The 13,363-nt window shown below is 41.2% G+C and overlaps 1 protein-coding gene across 3 annotated transcripts in view; it reads left to right on the top strand.

The window, feature by feature from the left end:
• Positions 1-1,581: 1,581 nt before the first annotated feature.
• Positions 1,582-13,363, top strand: part of Trim24 (tripartite motif containing 24) — a 101,679-nt gene continuing 89,897 nt past the window's right edge. For all 3 annotated transcript variants that reach the window (XM_027952141.2, XM_027952140.2, XM_027952139.2), the window contains exon 1: positions 1,582-2,201. In XM_027952141.2, the coding sequence (XP_027807942.2) occupies positions 1,844-2,201 (358 nt within the window). In that variant the 5' untranslated portion in view covers positions 1,582-1,843. The remainder of the gene's footprint in view (positions 2,202-13,363) is intronic.

The following is a 13,363-nucleotide window of genomic DNA, read 5'->3' as shown; positions in this document are numbered from 1 at the left end:
GAGTGCCACAAGTGGCCATTTAGAGTTGTTATCCAAAGGATATTAAGGCCAGATCTGATTGGATAAGATCTGGGGGCTTTAGGTCTGGGGTGAGAAGAGAGAGACCCTAGGTTAGCCAGGAGGCAGCCCCAGAGGCTATGGGAGGGCATGGATGAGGAGCTGCCCATGGTGAGAAGCAGGAGGTGAGTTTAGAGGTGGGGTGGCCCCCAGTCTCTAGTATCACCTAGTCTAGAGGACGGTTATGCTCAGGGGGTTATCACCACTGCTGGGTAAGCGTTGGGGCAGGACCTTTAGAGGCACTTGGATGTCCAGCCGAGACTACATAGTAGGGGCAGAAGCCGTAGAGATTAATCCAAGGCCAAGAGGTAGGAATAACTCCTAATCACCCTCTGTGGTTTTTTTCTCAAAACCCAGTACTAAATAAAAGACCTATAGACTTGGTCACAGTAGGGATCAGCTGTAGCTGTGACAGCTATGACTGGGGGTGCCCCTGCCCACACAGTAACCCTGGGAATGCTGGACATTCAACAATCATTTCCTGGGACCCATAGGTTGTTTAGGTAGACCAGAGATAGGTGTCTTACCTGGAACGTCCAGTAGTGGGTGCGGAGAAGGCATTCAGCAGAATGGAGGGCCTGGTCCCATGATGGAATTCAGATTGGCCTGGGAACCCTCAGTGGTCCTTGAAAAGGAGAGGGGGCACACCCGGGAACCGATGCCTGGTTTCAGCACCAAATTGAAAGGAAAGCGAGGAACCAGAGACTGGTAAGCAAGAAATGATACAGAGACCAGGCAGAGATACACATGAAAGTTTATTGGTCAGAGCTCACAAATACAGGCCATCTCTCTATAGGAGAGAGAGGCAAAACAGGCTTGGGTTCCGGAACTTTTATGGGGGAGGCTCAGGAATCAGAGCTGGGCAGGTCCTAACGCAGGTGGTTAAGGGTTAGCTTAGTCTGAGGGCATGGTGCTTCTTTCTCAGGAACGCCCTTGGGTGGGAAAGTGAAACTTTTCCTTAAAAGGGCTGTCACTTAAGATAGCCATCCAGACGCTAAGCAAGGCCCTTACACACACAATACATTTCTGAATCTTGCGTTCACTACCTCCACTAGATCCTCCTTTGACTCCTCTACCACCATATTTACTCCTCTTTCAAGATCCCGTCTCAGGTAGTAAAACCAGAGTTACCGAAGCAGTTACTTAATTAACAAGGTGGAGCCCCGCCCCATGGGAGGAGCTAGCGCCACGGTGCCATATTAGGTACCTGGTGGTTAACAAATGAACCCTTAATCTTTTCAGCGGAGCAAGACACACACAAAAGCCCAATCAGAGGCCGCGGTTCTAGGCGTCCGGAGGGGCGGGGCCAGGCCGGCACCTCCCACCTCCCAGCCTCCCGCCGCGGCCCTCAGAGCCTCGCGGGCTTCGGAAGGCTCCGCCCTCTCGCCAGGCGCGGCAGCTATTGGGCGGCGCGCTTCTCGCCGTCACCTCGGTTGCTGGGAGAGGGAGGGCGGGGGCGGGGCCTGCGGTGGGCCGGGGCTGAGAGAAAGGCTGGGAGGCGAGGGCGCGCTGGGGCGGATTCGAAGAGAGCGTGGCGGTTGGCGAAGCGGACCGGCGCAGCCTCCTCCGTTCGGGGAACGGTCCCCGCTGACAGATCCCCTTCTTCCGGCCGCGCCACCCGGGAGGCGGGTCTCCGGGTCCCGAGGCGGCTTCCTCTGCCCGGTTCTCCCTCCCTCCCTTGCTCTCCGCGGCTTGACTGAGCGGCCTCTGAGGAGGAGGAGGTCGTCGGGGGCGGCGGGCGGAGACCGCGCTCCCCCTTCCCGGGCGGCGGCGGCGGGGCAGGACAATGGAGGTGGCTGTGGAGAAGACAGCGGCGGCCGCGGCTCCGGCGGCGGCCGCCGGGGGGCCCTCGGCGGCTCCGAGCGGAGAGAACGAGGCCGAGAGTCGGCAGGGCCCGGACTCGGAGCGCGGCGGCGAGGCAGCCCGGCTCAACCTGTTGGACACTTGCGCCGTGTGCCACCAGAACATCCAGAGCCGGGCGCCCAAGCTGCTGCCCTGCCTGCACTCCTTCTGCCAGCGCTGCCTGCCCGCGCCCCAGCGCTACCTCATGTTGCCGGCGCCCATGCTGGGCTCTGCCGAGACCCCGCCGCCCGTCCCCGCCCCCGGCTCGCCGGTCAGCGGCTCCTCGCCTTTCGCCACCCAAGGTGAGAGGCGGGCGCGGGGGACACCCGGAGACGGAGCTGCTGGAGGCGGGCGTCCTTGCGCGGCGCGACCCGCTGTCATGTCGCCGCCGCCCGGGGTGCGCGGCGGGGGAGGGGCGAGGAGGAGGGTCTGAGTCGGCGGTGACATGGAGGGCCCGCGCGCTCTGCGGCTCGCCTCGCAACTTCCACGGGCGCTGGGGACTTGGCCGCGCCGCTGCTGCTGCTCAGCGTTCTCCTTCGGGGCTGGGTGGCCTTTGCGACCCGCACTTTTGCAGAGCTCTGGCGGAGTCTCCTGTACTCCGTTTCGCGGATTCTTTGCCCGACTGCATCTAGTTAACTGCTACCCGTTGCCTCTGCAAAGCTTTGTCCAGGTCCATATGATCCTAATCATCTCTTATATACCCACGTTATTTGAGCTGGAGGTGGGGGGGTTGGGAGGGATGGAGATTAAGTGATGGTGACTTTCTTTGATGATTGATTGCAGATTGAATGCCGTCTGTTTCCTATCTTGCATGTTTGGGGTTCTTTACCTTAATGAGTTCGCAATCCTCTCCGCTTCTGCTGGGGACAAAGAAACCTAGAGACGGTGGTTTGTTGTCTGCTTCTTTCGAAGGTTTTGTTTTTGAGAGAGTGAAGGGTAAAGTAAAATAAAACAAGTAATTTGGAAATGCAGGGTTTTCTTGTATTTTGTAGGCAATGACTAAGTTACTACTGTTCTCTTTGTAGTGTTTGTTACTGGAAAATGAGACTTTTGACAGGTAGTTCCCATTGCTAACGTTAACAGGTTTGAAACATTTAAAGTAAGAACAGTAATTGTTTCTGGTAGAGCATTTTAAATTTAAATAGTATGGCAAATATTGGAGCACATCCTTCAAATAATACAAAGTAACTGGAAAAGGGAAATCACTTTTAACCTAAACTGGTTGATTTAATTTGAGATAATATGCTAATCAAGTAGTTACACTAGGTCAAGGGATGTATGAAATTGATGCTTTAAATAGATTGTGGTCTTGAATCCATTTATCTTAGCAACAGTCTCTATTTGTAGGAGACAATTTTCTAAGGGTCTCTATTTCTACGCTCTTGCTAGTGAGGTAGCAACCTCTCTTTGTTTCTGTTTTGTTAAGGATGTTGTATAAAGAACAGTCTTTATAAAAGATAGTATCTCCCACCACAGCAAAAAGCAGGAATATATGCTATGTGTATACAGTTATATGCTATACTGTTTAATAAAAAAAAAAATGTCTTCCTCTGGAGCCAAAGGGTGGGCTTGCTTATTGCCCACATTAAAAGATTAGGGTTCCCTAAGCTTAGTGTTCCTCTTCTGTAACACAACCCACTGCCTGTGTAGATATCAGTTGACTCTCTTCACTTTGTCCTGTGGGAACTGGGGCTCTGGGAACCAGTGCAAAAATGTTGATACTTTGGCTTATGCTTTTGCTACAAATATGTTATTGCTGTCTCTTTCTTCTATCACTGTTGAGAGCCACAACCGAATCAAGAAGGTGCCTGGCATTTTGCCAGAAGGAGTGGTTGAGAAGTAATGCCAGTGAGCCATTAAGATGATGATAATTAAGTTAAGCTGTGTATAATTATTAAGATAATAACTGATTGCTGTAACTGGATGATGCTAAATTGAAACAAGCTGTGTATTCAGTTGTGTATATAAACCTTTGCTGTCCGGCAATAAGGCGGCTCCTGCTACCTTGGGTGCCCGCTACTTTTGAGTTCTCGGGGGAGTTCCCGTGGAGTTTGGGCAATAAAGTAGTTCCTGTTTGAACCTACAAGTGGCTCATGACCTCCCGGTTATTTTGTGCCCAGCCAGACTGCGGCATATCATCATCTTTGAAACTGGTAGGCTGCTTCATTAGCATGCAAGTATGAAAGTTGATAGAGGTGAAACTTGTATCTTAATAAAATTCTTAATTATATGTTAATTTTTTGGAGGTGTTGGGGATTACATAGCCTCATGCATGCTATGTGGCTTTTACCATTGAGTTACACCCCTACCCTTCCACCCCCAACTTCAGCCCTAGTTCTTAATTCTTAAACACATTTTAAAGTTTCTTTAACAGTTGTCCCTTGGTAGCTAATGGACTTTGGTTCCAGGATCTCCATAGATAAGGAATTTGAGCATCCACAGATTTATTATGTAAAATAGCCTCATGTTTGCATATTATCTATGCAAAACCTTCCTTATACTTGAAATAATTTCTATATTACTTATACTGAATACATTGTAAATGTTATGTAAATAGCCATTGCAATGTAACATTTAGGAAATAATTTTTTAAAAGTACATGTTCACTACAAACACAGTTGGTTTTCCTCCCTCCATATTTTTCAGCCCTAGTTGGTTGAATCCATGTGTCTCACCCCACAGGATCAACTGTATTTAAATTTTAAATAGTTAAACAAGTGGCCAACTAAGATCATAATTTTGCACAGTTTTAGAAATAAGATTTATTATAGAATATAAATAATAAGAGCTATGATCCTCAATTCTAAGACAGGTTTGAAATTCCAGACTTTTTTGTGTAATTCAGTCTCTAAACCCTTTTGTTTTGTTTTGTATTATAAACGAGAGTTCAAGAAAAGCATTAACTTGGATGATAATGGTTTTTTGTTTTGTTTTGTTTTGTTTTTTTTGTGGTACTAGGAATTGAACCCTAGGATGCTTTACTGTGAGCCACCTTTCCTACCCTTTTTTCTATTTTTAGAAAGTTGCTATGGTTGGCTTCAAACTTGTGATCCTCCTGCCTCAGCTTCCCAAATTATTGGGATTCTGGCATGTGCCATCACACGAAGCCACAACACAATTATTTTAGGCCAGAGAAGTTGATACTCTTTTTTGATTTAGATAATCATTTTCAAACTTTAGCATTAATACAGCCACTTAATAAGTATTTAGATTTCTAGGCCCCTCCCTCCAAAGAACCTGATTCTACCTAATGTGACATAGTTTCATACTTCTAGAGCATAATATTAAACTCAGGTATTTCTTTGACTCAAGCAGCATTGTGTTTCAAAGTACATTTGATCATAGAGTTTTTTTTTGTTTTGTTTTGTTTTCTTTGCGTGTGTGTTGGGGGTTAGGGTTCTGGGGATGGAATTCAGAGCCTTGTGCTTGCTAGGCAAGCAATCAACCACTGTGACCCCATCTCTCATAAGAGAATTCTTTAGAAAATTAAGACCTAAATTCGAGGATAAGAATAGTGGTTCTCAGCAGTATCAGGTCTAGATTCTATAAAATACTATTTTATAGAAATACCATTTCTATAAAATACTATTGGTGCTGCTTTTTTTTTTTTTTTATCCTAAATGGGTTTCATGAAAAATAAATCCTAAAATGTATTTTTCTTAAAAAAAAAAAAATCAACATGATTTTGACTTCGTTTTGTGATGGAGAGGGCATGCTAGGTAAGTGCTCTGCCATTCAACTTCACCCCCACAATATGATTTACTTAAAACTAATCACAGCACGAAACTACTTTAAAAGTGTAATTTATAGCTGGGTGAGGTGGTGTGCACCTGTAATTCCAGTAGCTGGGCAGGCTGAGGCAGGAGGATCTTGAGTTCAAAGCCAGCCTCAGCAAAAGTGAGGGGCTAAGCAACTCAATGAGACCCTGTCTCTAAATAAAATACAAAATAGAGTGGGGATGTGGCTCAGTGGTTGAGTGCCCGTAAGTTCAACCCCCGGTACCCCCCCCCCAAAAAAAAGTGTAATTTATAAATGTTTAAATGCAATTACATTGACCACCAAGCCCTTATTGATAACATTTGTTCTAAAACCTTGGTCTAAACTCCTTTTCTAAGACTACATATTGAAAGGAAAAAGGGTAAGTGACCACAAGCTAAAGTTGGATGACCACTTCAGCCTTGTCTGTCATTTTTGTAGTATGTAGTTATATCCAGAATAGAGACAAGAGATTAGAAAAGGTTTTTGTTTTTGTATGGAAAACATACAAAGTTGTTAAGTTGGAAACAAACTCATATTGGAGAAATGTTACAACATTGTGCAGTGTTTTGTTGTGTTGACATACTGCTCAGCCAAAGAAGAGCAAACTGAGCTATTTTTAAAAATACTAAGAGCATACTTATTTTACTCTACCTTGACATAATTTGTCAAGGTAGAGTAAAATATAAAAATTCAACAGTTTTCTAAGACATTTATTTGTTGTGGGGATTAAACTCAGGGACTTGTGCATGCTCGGCATGTGTTCTACCACTGAGCTATACACACCCCAGCTTCCTAAAACTTTTTTAACTGTCAGTTTACAGTATACTTAACTATTCTGTGAGCTGATCTCTTCTTTTGGTTCTTGGTGAAACAGTATAAATCATCTTTTTTGACTAAAGGATTAAGTGGCAAAGGATTTAACAGTATTTAAGATCGATAGGGGACTGGTGTTATGGTTCAGTGGTAGAGCACTTGCCTAGCATGTTTGAGGCACTGGGTTCAATTCTCAGCTCCACATATAAATAAATAAATAGTCCATTAAAAATAATTGATAGATATTTCTGTATCAGTTCTATATGAATTCATTCACTTGTTTTTGAGATTGGTACAATAGTCCTCCTTTACCTGAGATTTTACTTTCTGTGCTTCAGAAAATACCTGTGATCAACTCCAATCTGAAAATATTAATATGGAAAATTCCAGAAATAATTCAAAAGTTTTATATTACGTGCTGTTCTGAGTAGCATAATGAAATCTCACCCTGTCCTGCCCGGGGCATGAATCATCCCTTTGTCCAACATATTCGTGCTATATATGCCACCAGACCATTAGTCACTTAGAAGCCCTCTTAGTTATCAGATCTAGTATTGTGGACATGTAGTCTGATATTATATTACATCATAGTGCCTGTCATTCATCTCACTTCTTTTCATCACATAGGCATCGCATCATCTTAAATCATCACAAGAAGGCTGAGAATAGTAAACTAAGATGTTTTGAGACAGACACCACATTTGTGTAACTTTTACTACAGTGTATTACAGTACAGTCTTTTATTATTGTTAATCTCTTACTGTGTCTAATTTAATAAACTTTATCATAGGTACATGAGTATAGACAAAAACATAGCATATAGAGGCTCAGGCATTCACTGGGGGGTCTTGGAAGTTATTCCCCAGGGATAAGGGAGGTACACTGTATAAATATCTATATAAAAGTCTTGGTGTGGCTGTTTTTTTATTTCCTTGGGTAAATACTTAGATTTGGAGTTTCTTGTTTGTATGATAAATGTATGTTTAAACTGGTATACTATTTTATACTCCCTCCAGCAATTCTCACCAGAGTTGATTCACATCCTTGTCAGTTTAAGTATTTTAGTCTTTTAAAAGTGTAGTTATTGTAATTGGTGTGCAAGGCTACATAAATTTTTTCTTTGCTAATAAGCCTCTTTTCCTGTGCTGACTGGTCATTCTTAAATTTGTTTTTTGTAAGATTTTTATTTAAGTCATGCACATTTTTATAAAAAAGTAATAATGATGTATTTTTGAATCCTGGTACTTCGTAATATACATGTATTGCAAGTGGATTTATTGATGTTGTTCAACAACCTCACTCTGTGATCTCCTATTCATTTTCTTCATGTCTTTTTTCTTTTTAAAAAAAATCTTTATTTTATTTTTATGTGGTGCTGAGGATCGAACCCAGGGTCTTGCACATGCTAGGAAAGTGTTCTACCGCTGAGCCACAACCCCAGCCCTTTTCATGTCTTTTGATGAGCTAAAGTTTTAAATTTTAGTGTGTGGGGGATTGAAGTCACGGGCACTCAACCACTGAGATACATCCCCAGGCCTATTTTGTATTTTATTTCATTGAGTTGCTTAGTGCCTCCCCATTGCCAAGGCTGGCTTTGAACTTACGATCTTCCTGCCTCAACCTCCTGAGCTGCTGGAATTACAGACATGTACCACTGTGCCCAACATGAAGTTTTAAGTCCAGTTTTGTTTTTTGTTTTTTCTTTTATGATTAGTGGTTGTCCTAACAGTTCTTTGCCTCCCTCGGGTTTACTAAGATTTTCTCCACTTTTTTTCTTTCATTTTTATAATTTTAGTTCTGTTATATTTATATTCTATAATCCATTTAGAGAAATTTCTGTGTAAGGTAGAATTCATAGTTTTAAACATATGTTAAGAGTACTATTAGAATAATATTATTTTAAATTTTTTTAAAAAAAATCCACTGATAATATATATATGGTCTATTTTTATACTCTCTCTTCTGCTCTATTGATCTATTCATTTAGCTAATACAGGTTATGTTTTGTTGTCTTGTTTGTTTTTTGCAGTAGTGGGGATTAAACCCAGGGCCTCAGATTGCTAGCCAAGTGTTCTACTACTGAGCCACATCCTCTGCCCTTTCTGTTTTTTATTTCGAGACAAGGGTCTAAGTTGTCCAGGCAACAACTTTTAATGTCTTTAAGACCTGAGAAAAATCTTTTTTTTTTTTTTTTTTTTGGTAGTACTGGAAATCAAACTTGGGGCTTCATGCTTCATTAGGCAATTGACTCTGTCATTGAGCAATATCCCAACTCTTTTTTTTTTTTCATTTTTGAGATAGGATCTCACTGAATTGCCCAGGCTAACCTCTAATTTTTGATCCTGCTGTCTCAGCCTCTCAAGTTGCTGGGATTACAGGTGTGCACCACCATACTCTGCAAACTCTTCTGTTTTAATTCATGCTTTTCTTAGTTACTAGAGGTTTGCCAACTAACTTTTGGCTTTGCTATTTCTATTTATTGTTGGTCTCTCTTCTAGATGTACATGTAATTTTCTCTGTAAACATTGTGTTAATTGCTTGTAACAAATTTTGTTGTGCTTTTATTAACATGACTTTCAAAATCATTTTTAATTTTTTTTGTGACTTATTCTGTGATTGATGGATTGCATAGAAGTAGGAGTCAGGTGTGGTGGCACAGGCTGTAATCCAAACTACTCAGGCTTAAGCAGCAGGATTGTAAGTTCGAGGCCAGCCTGGGCAATTTAGCAAGACCTTATCTTAAAATAAAAAAGACTAGCGGTATAACTCAATAGTAGAGTTCCTGCCTAGCATGTGCAAGACCCTGGGTTCAACCCCAGCACTGCAAAAAACAATAACAAAAAGAAATAGTATGTTAATTTGTAGGTATGTAGATGGCTTATTTATGATCAGAAAACATACTTGGTAAAATTTAACTCTTTCAAAGTTTATTGAGATATGTTGTCTTAGCATATTGTCTATTTTGGTGAGTGTTCTATGTATATCTGCAAATAATTTAAGGTCCACAGTTATTAGATATAGTGTTCTGTCAGATCAGTTTATAGTGTTAATTCTATTTTTAATTTTTTTTAATTTATCTCTTCATTGTGGTACTGGGGGTTGAAACCCTGTATTTTGATCTATATTCCCAGCCCCTTTTATATTTTATTCTGAGACAAGTCATTTTAAGTTGCCCAGGCTGACCATGAACTTGGAATCCTCCTGCCTTAGCCTCCCACGCTGCTGGAATTGTAGGCCTGTGGTGCCTATAATCCTATAGGCACCACACCCAGCCCTCGTTCTTTTTTGAGACAGAGTCTCATTATTAATTTTCTGAGGTTGACCTCAACTGGCTGTCCTCCTGCCTCGGCCTCTGAAGTAGTTGGGATTATAGGTATGCATCATCATGCTCTGCTTCCATGTTTTTATTTTTAACCTTTATATTGAAAGTTTCTTTTGTAGTAGATATCATTGCCTTTTTTTATCCAAGCTTTCAATTTTTTGCTTTTATTTATTAAATCCATTTATAAGTTTATGTGGTTATTGGTATGTTAGTTTAAGGCTATCATCTTTTTATTATTTCCTCTTTGTTCTGCTTGGCCTCAGTATCTTTGCTTCTCTCCATCCCCTTGGTAAAACTTTCTGTAATCTTGCTTTGCACATGCTTGGTAGCCTTCAGCCAAGGATTTGGCAAAACCCTATGTAAACTACCAGTGCTCTTTCTCTCTTCAACTTCCTTCTTCAGTGCTTTGCCTTATATATTCTATTTGGTTCACAGACCCAAATTCTTGTTGGTTTTTTAGTTGTGTTCTGCTTTGGCTGTATTCCCTGCACAGTGATCAGAAAATAGTCCCCAGTGAGAGCATAAAGATGTTTGCCAGTTGGGGGGGGGGGGGCTAGTCTGAGTATCCCTTTTCCAGAGATGACAGTATTGCATTGCCTATTGTTTGTTGCCTGAAAACAGTTACCTCATATATTTTTCTTAGTTATTATACATATGATTCTTGAAAGGAAAGTATTTCTCAGTACTAGGTACTCTATGTAGGTGGGAAATTGATGTCAGAAGACTTTTTAAATTGCATTGTTGATATAACCACATATGGATGATTTGCAAACTAGTGGAAGTACAGGAGTAAGATTCTATGCATATAGATGATAGTTTAACTTAGTGAGGTCACAATGAAAAATTAAAAAAAAAAAAAAACTTTCTTTAAATCTTAGATCTTCAGATTTCTGTCTCTTTAATTTTTCTTAGAGACCTCACCAAGTTAAACTGCCATCTAAATGCACAAGGGTCTTAAGTTTTCACTGTAAATGTGACTGCTGTCTCTCGAATTTTATTCCTGTACTTTCAATATACATTAGACCAATAATCTTGAAAATGGGATGGATGCCACATTATACAGTAAATATAACCCACTGAGGTATAGAAAATCATTAGGATTTAGAAATTAAGCCATAATGTACTTGATAACATAAATTATCACTCTCACAAGAATAAGCATGTCAAATGGCTACATTTTACTTATGCTTTAAGGAGTATTCTGAGGGGAGGCATCAAGGCTACCATAAGCCCAAACAGTAGTTTTGTGTGGGTTAAAAAAAAAAAAAAATGCCCTGTTGGCATATGTAGACCAAGGGATGCATGTTATAAGAATGTGGACCTCTATTAGCCTTCAAGTCAGGCAGTCTCTGGTGTACTATACAACCTATCAAACTGTACAGAGTTGCCCTGAAGATAGTAACATTTCTATATAGCAGATGCTGTTTCTTTTACCCCCACTGTCTAACATAATTTATATATGCTTGAATAAATAGGTTTATTTTGCTGTACTGGGGATGGAACACATGCCACACTCTATAACTAACTAAGCTACATTCTCAGATATACCCCCACTCCCCGTTTTTTTGTTTTTTTAATTTTGAGACCAAATCTCACTAAGATGCCCAGACTGACCTTGAACTTGTGATCTTCCTGTCTCAGATTTCACAAGTGGGTGCCACCATGCCTGATTGGTTTATAGTTTGTTTTATTTTTTGTTTATTTTTTATAGTGGGGATAGAACCCAGAGATACACTACCACTGACCTACATGCTCAGTCCTTTTCATTTTTTATTTTGATGTGGGATTTTGCTAAGTTGCTAAATTGCTAAAGCTGGCCTAGAACTTGTGATCCTCTTGCCTTAGCCTCCTGAGTCACTTGAGATTACAGGCATGCCCCACCATGCCTGTTGGTTTATGGATTTTAATATATTTTAACTAAGATGTCTGTCAAAAGATTCAAGATTATGGTAAAATTTTACCAAGCCTCTGGCATAAAACCCCTAACCTTATTTCCTAGGGAACTCCCATAGGGAGGTGGCTCACAAAAGTCCCTCAATTTCAGCAGCCTGGAAAGTACCTAAATTGAGGCACATGTAAAATAGCAAGAAAAATGATCCTGAATTCCAATGAACATCCTAGAGGTACTGTAATTCCATGTAAGTCTGTAATCAGGGTTGAGTGTTGATGGCTTGAGGCTGTGTTGGTTGGGTAATAGAGAAGGTTGAGCCCAAAGCACAGAGATATCAGGGATGTGTGTTTTTGTTTTGTTTTGTACTGGGGATTGAATTTAGGGGCACTTAGCCACTGAACCACAGACAGGGTCTCGCTGAGTTGCTTAGGGCCTCACTAAGTTGCTGAGGCTACCTTTGAACTAGCAGTCCTTGTACCTCAGCTTTCCTAGCCTCTGGGATTACAGGTATATGCTACTGCACCCACAGGGATGCTCATATTTAATGACTTCAGAGTTGTGTATATGATATGATACCTGTCACTCCTGGGGACTTGAATACTTAACTAGCTGACAAGGAGATCCATGTCCCATAGAAAGTTATAACTATAGCTGTCTCATGTTGTTTCATTTTATTACCTGTATGGAATTGATGGTAGTTGTAATTTTCCACCAGTCTTGAATCATTTGAATCTTTGAAGTCTCATTTTCAGCTATGATAAAGATAATATTCATTTGCAAACAAAATAGCTTTAGAGTGGCAAAACTGGCACTTTATAGGCTCTCTATCTGTGAGCTTGAAAGCAGTGATTAACCAGATCTAAGAAGAAATGAGCCTACAATTTCAAAATTAACAAGAAGACTCTGAAATCAATAGACATGCTCTTCAACCATGCCTTAAGTGTATTTCGTGTCTTAGAATATTAGTTGACAATAGAGATAAGCTTGTTGTGGTTGACATGAATTTTAAAATTTATTATTATTATATTATTTTTGTTACCAGGGATCCAACCTGGGTATCTTTACCACTAAGCTATATCCTAGCCCTTTTTATTTTTTTATTTTGAGGTAGGGTTTTTTGGTTTGTTTTTTTTTTGGTTTGTTTTTTTTGTACTGGGGATTGAACTCAGGGACACTCAACCACTGAGCACATCCCCAGCCCTATTTTATATTTTACTTAAATACAGGGTCTCACTGAGTTACTTAGAGCCTCACTAAATTGCTGAAGTGGCTTTGAATTTGATCGTCCTGCCTCCATTTCCCGAGCCACTAGGATTACAGGCAAGCCACTGGGATTACATGCGAGCACCACCATGCCTGGCTTGAGATACGGTTTTGTTAAGTTGCTTAGGACCTTGCTAAATTGCTGGTCTCAAACTTGAGGTCCTCATGCCTTAGCCTCTCAAGTTGCTGGGATCATAGGTGGGACCACTGTCTCAGGATTTACATATATGTGTTTTAGATGACAATTGTAACTGAATGCTTTTTTTTGGTGTTTGTGTGCTCAGAGTCCAGGGCCTCATGCATGCTAGGTAAGCACTCTACAATTGAGCTACATACCTCAGCAATTTGCTCTTTTTTTTTTTTTCCTTAGATAGAGTCTCCCTAAATTGTTCAGGCTGGCCTTGAATTTACAGTCG

This window comes from Marmota flaviventris, chromosome 1 (genome assembly GCF_047511675.1).
Source record: "Marmota flaviventris isolate mMarFla1 chromosome 1, mMarFla1.hap1, whole genome shotgun sequence".
NCBI lineage: Eukaryota > Metazoa > Chordata > Mammalia > Rodentia > Sciuridae > Marmota > Marmota flaviventris.
The sequence above is the reverse complement of the archived record's forward strand: the minus strand, read 5'-3'. Positions and strand labels throughout refer to the sequence as shown.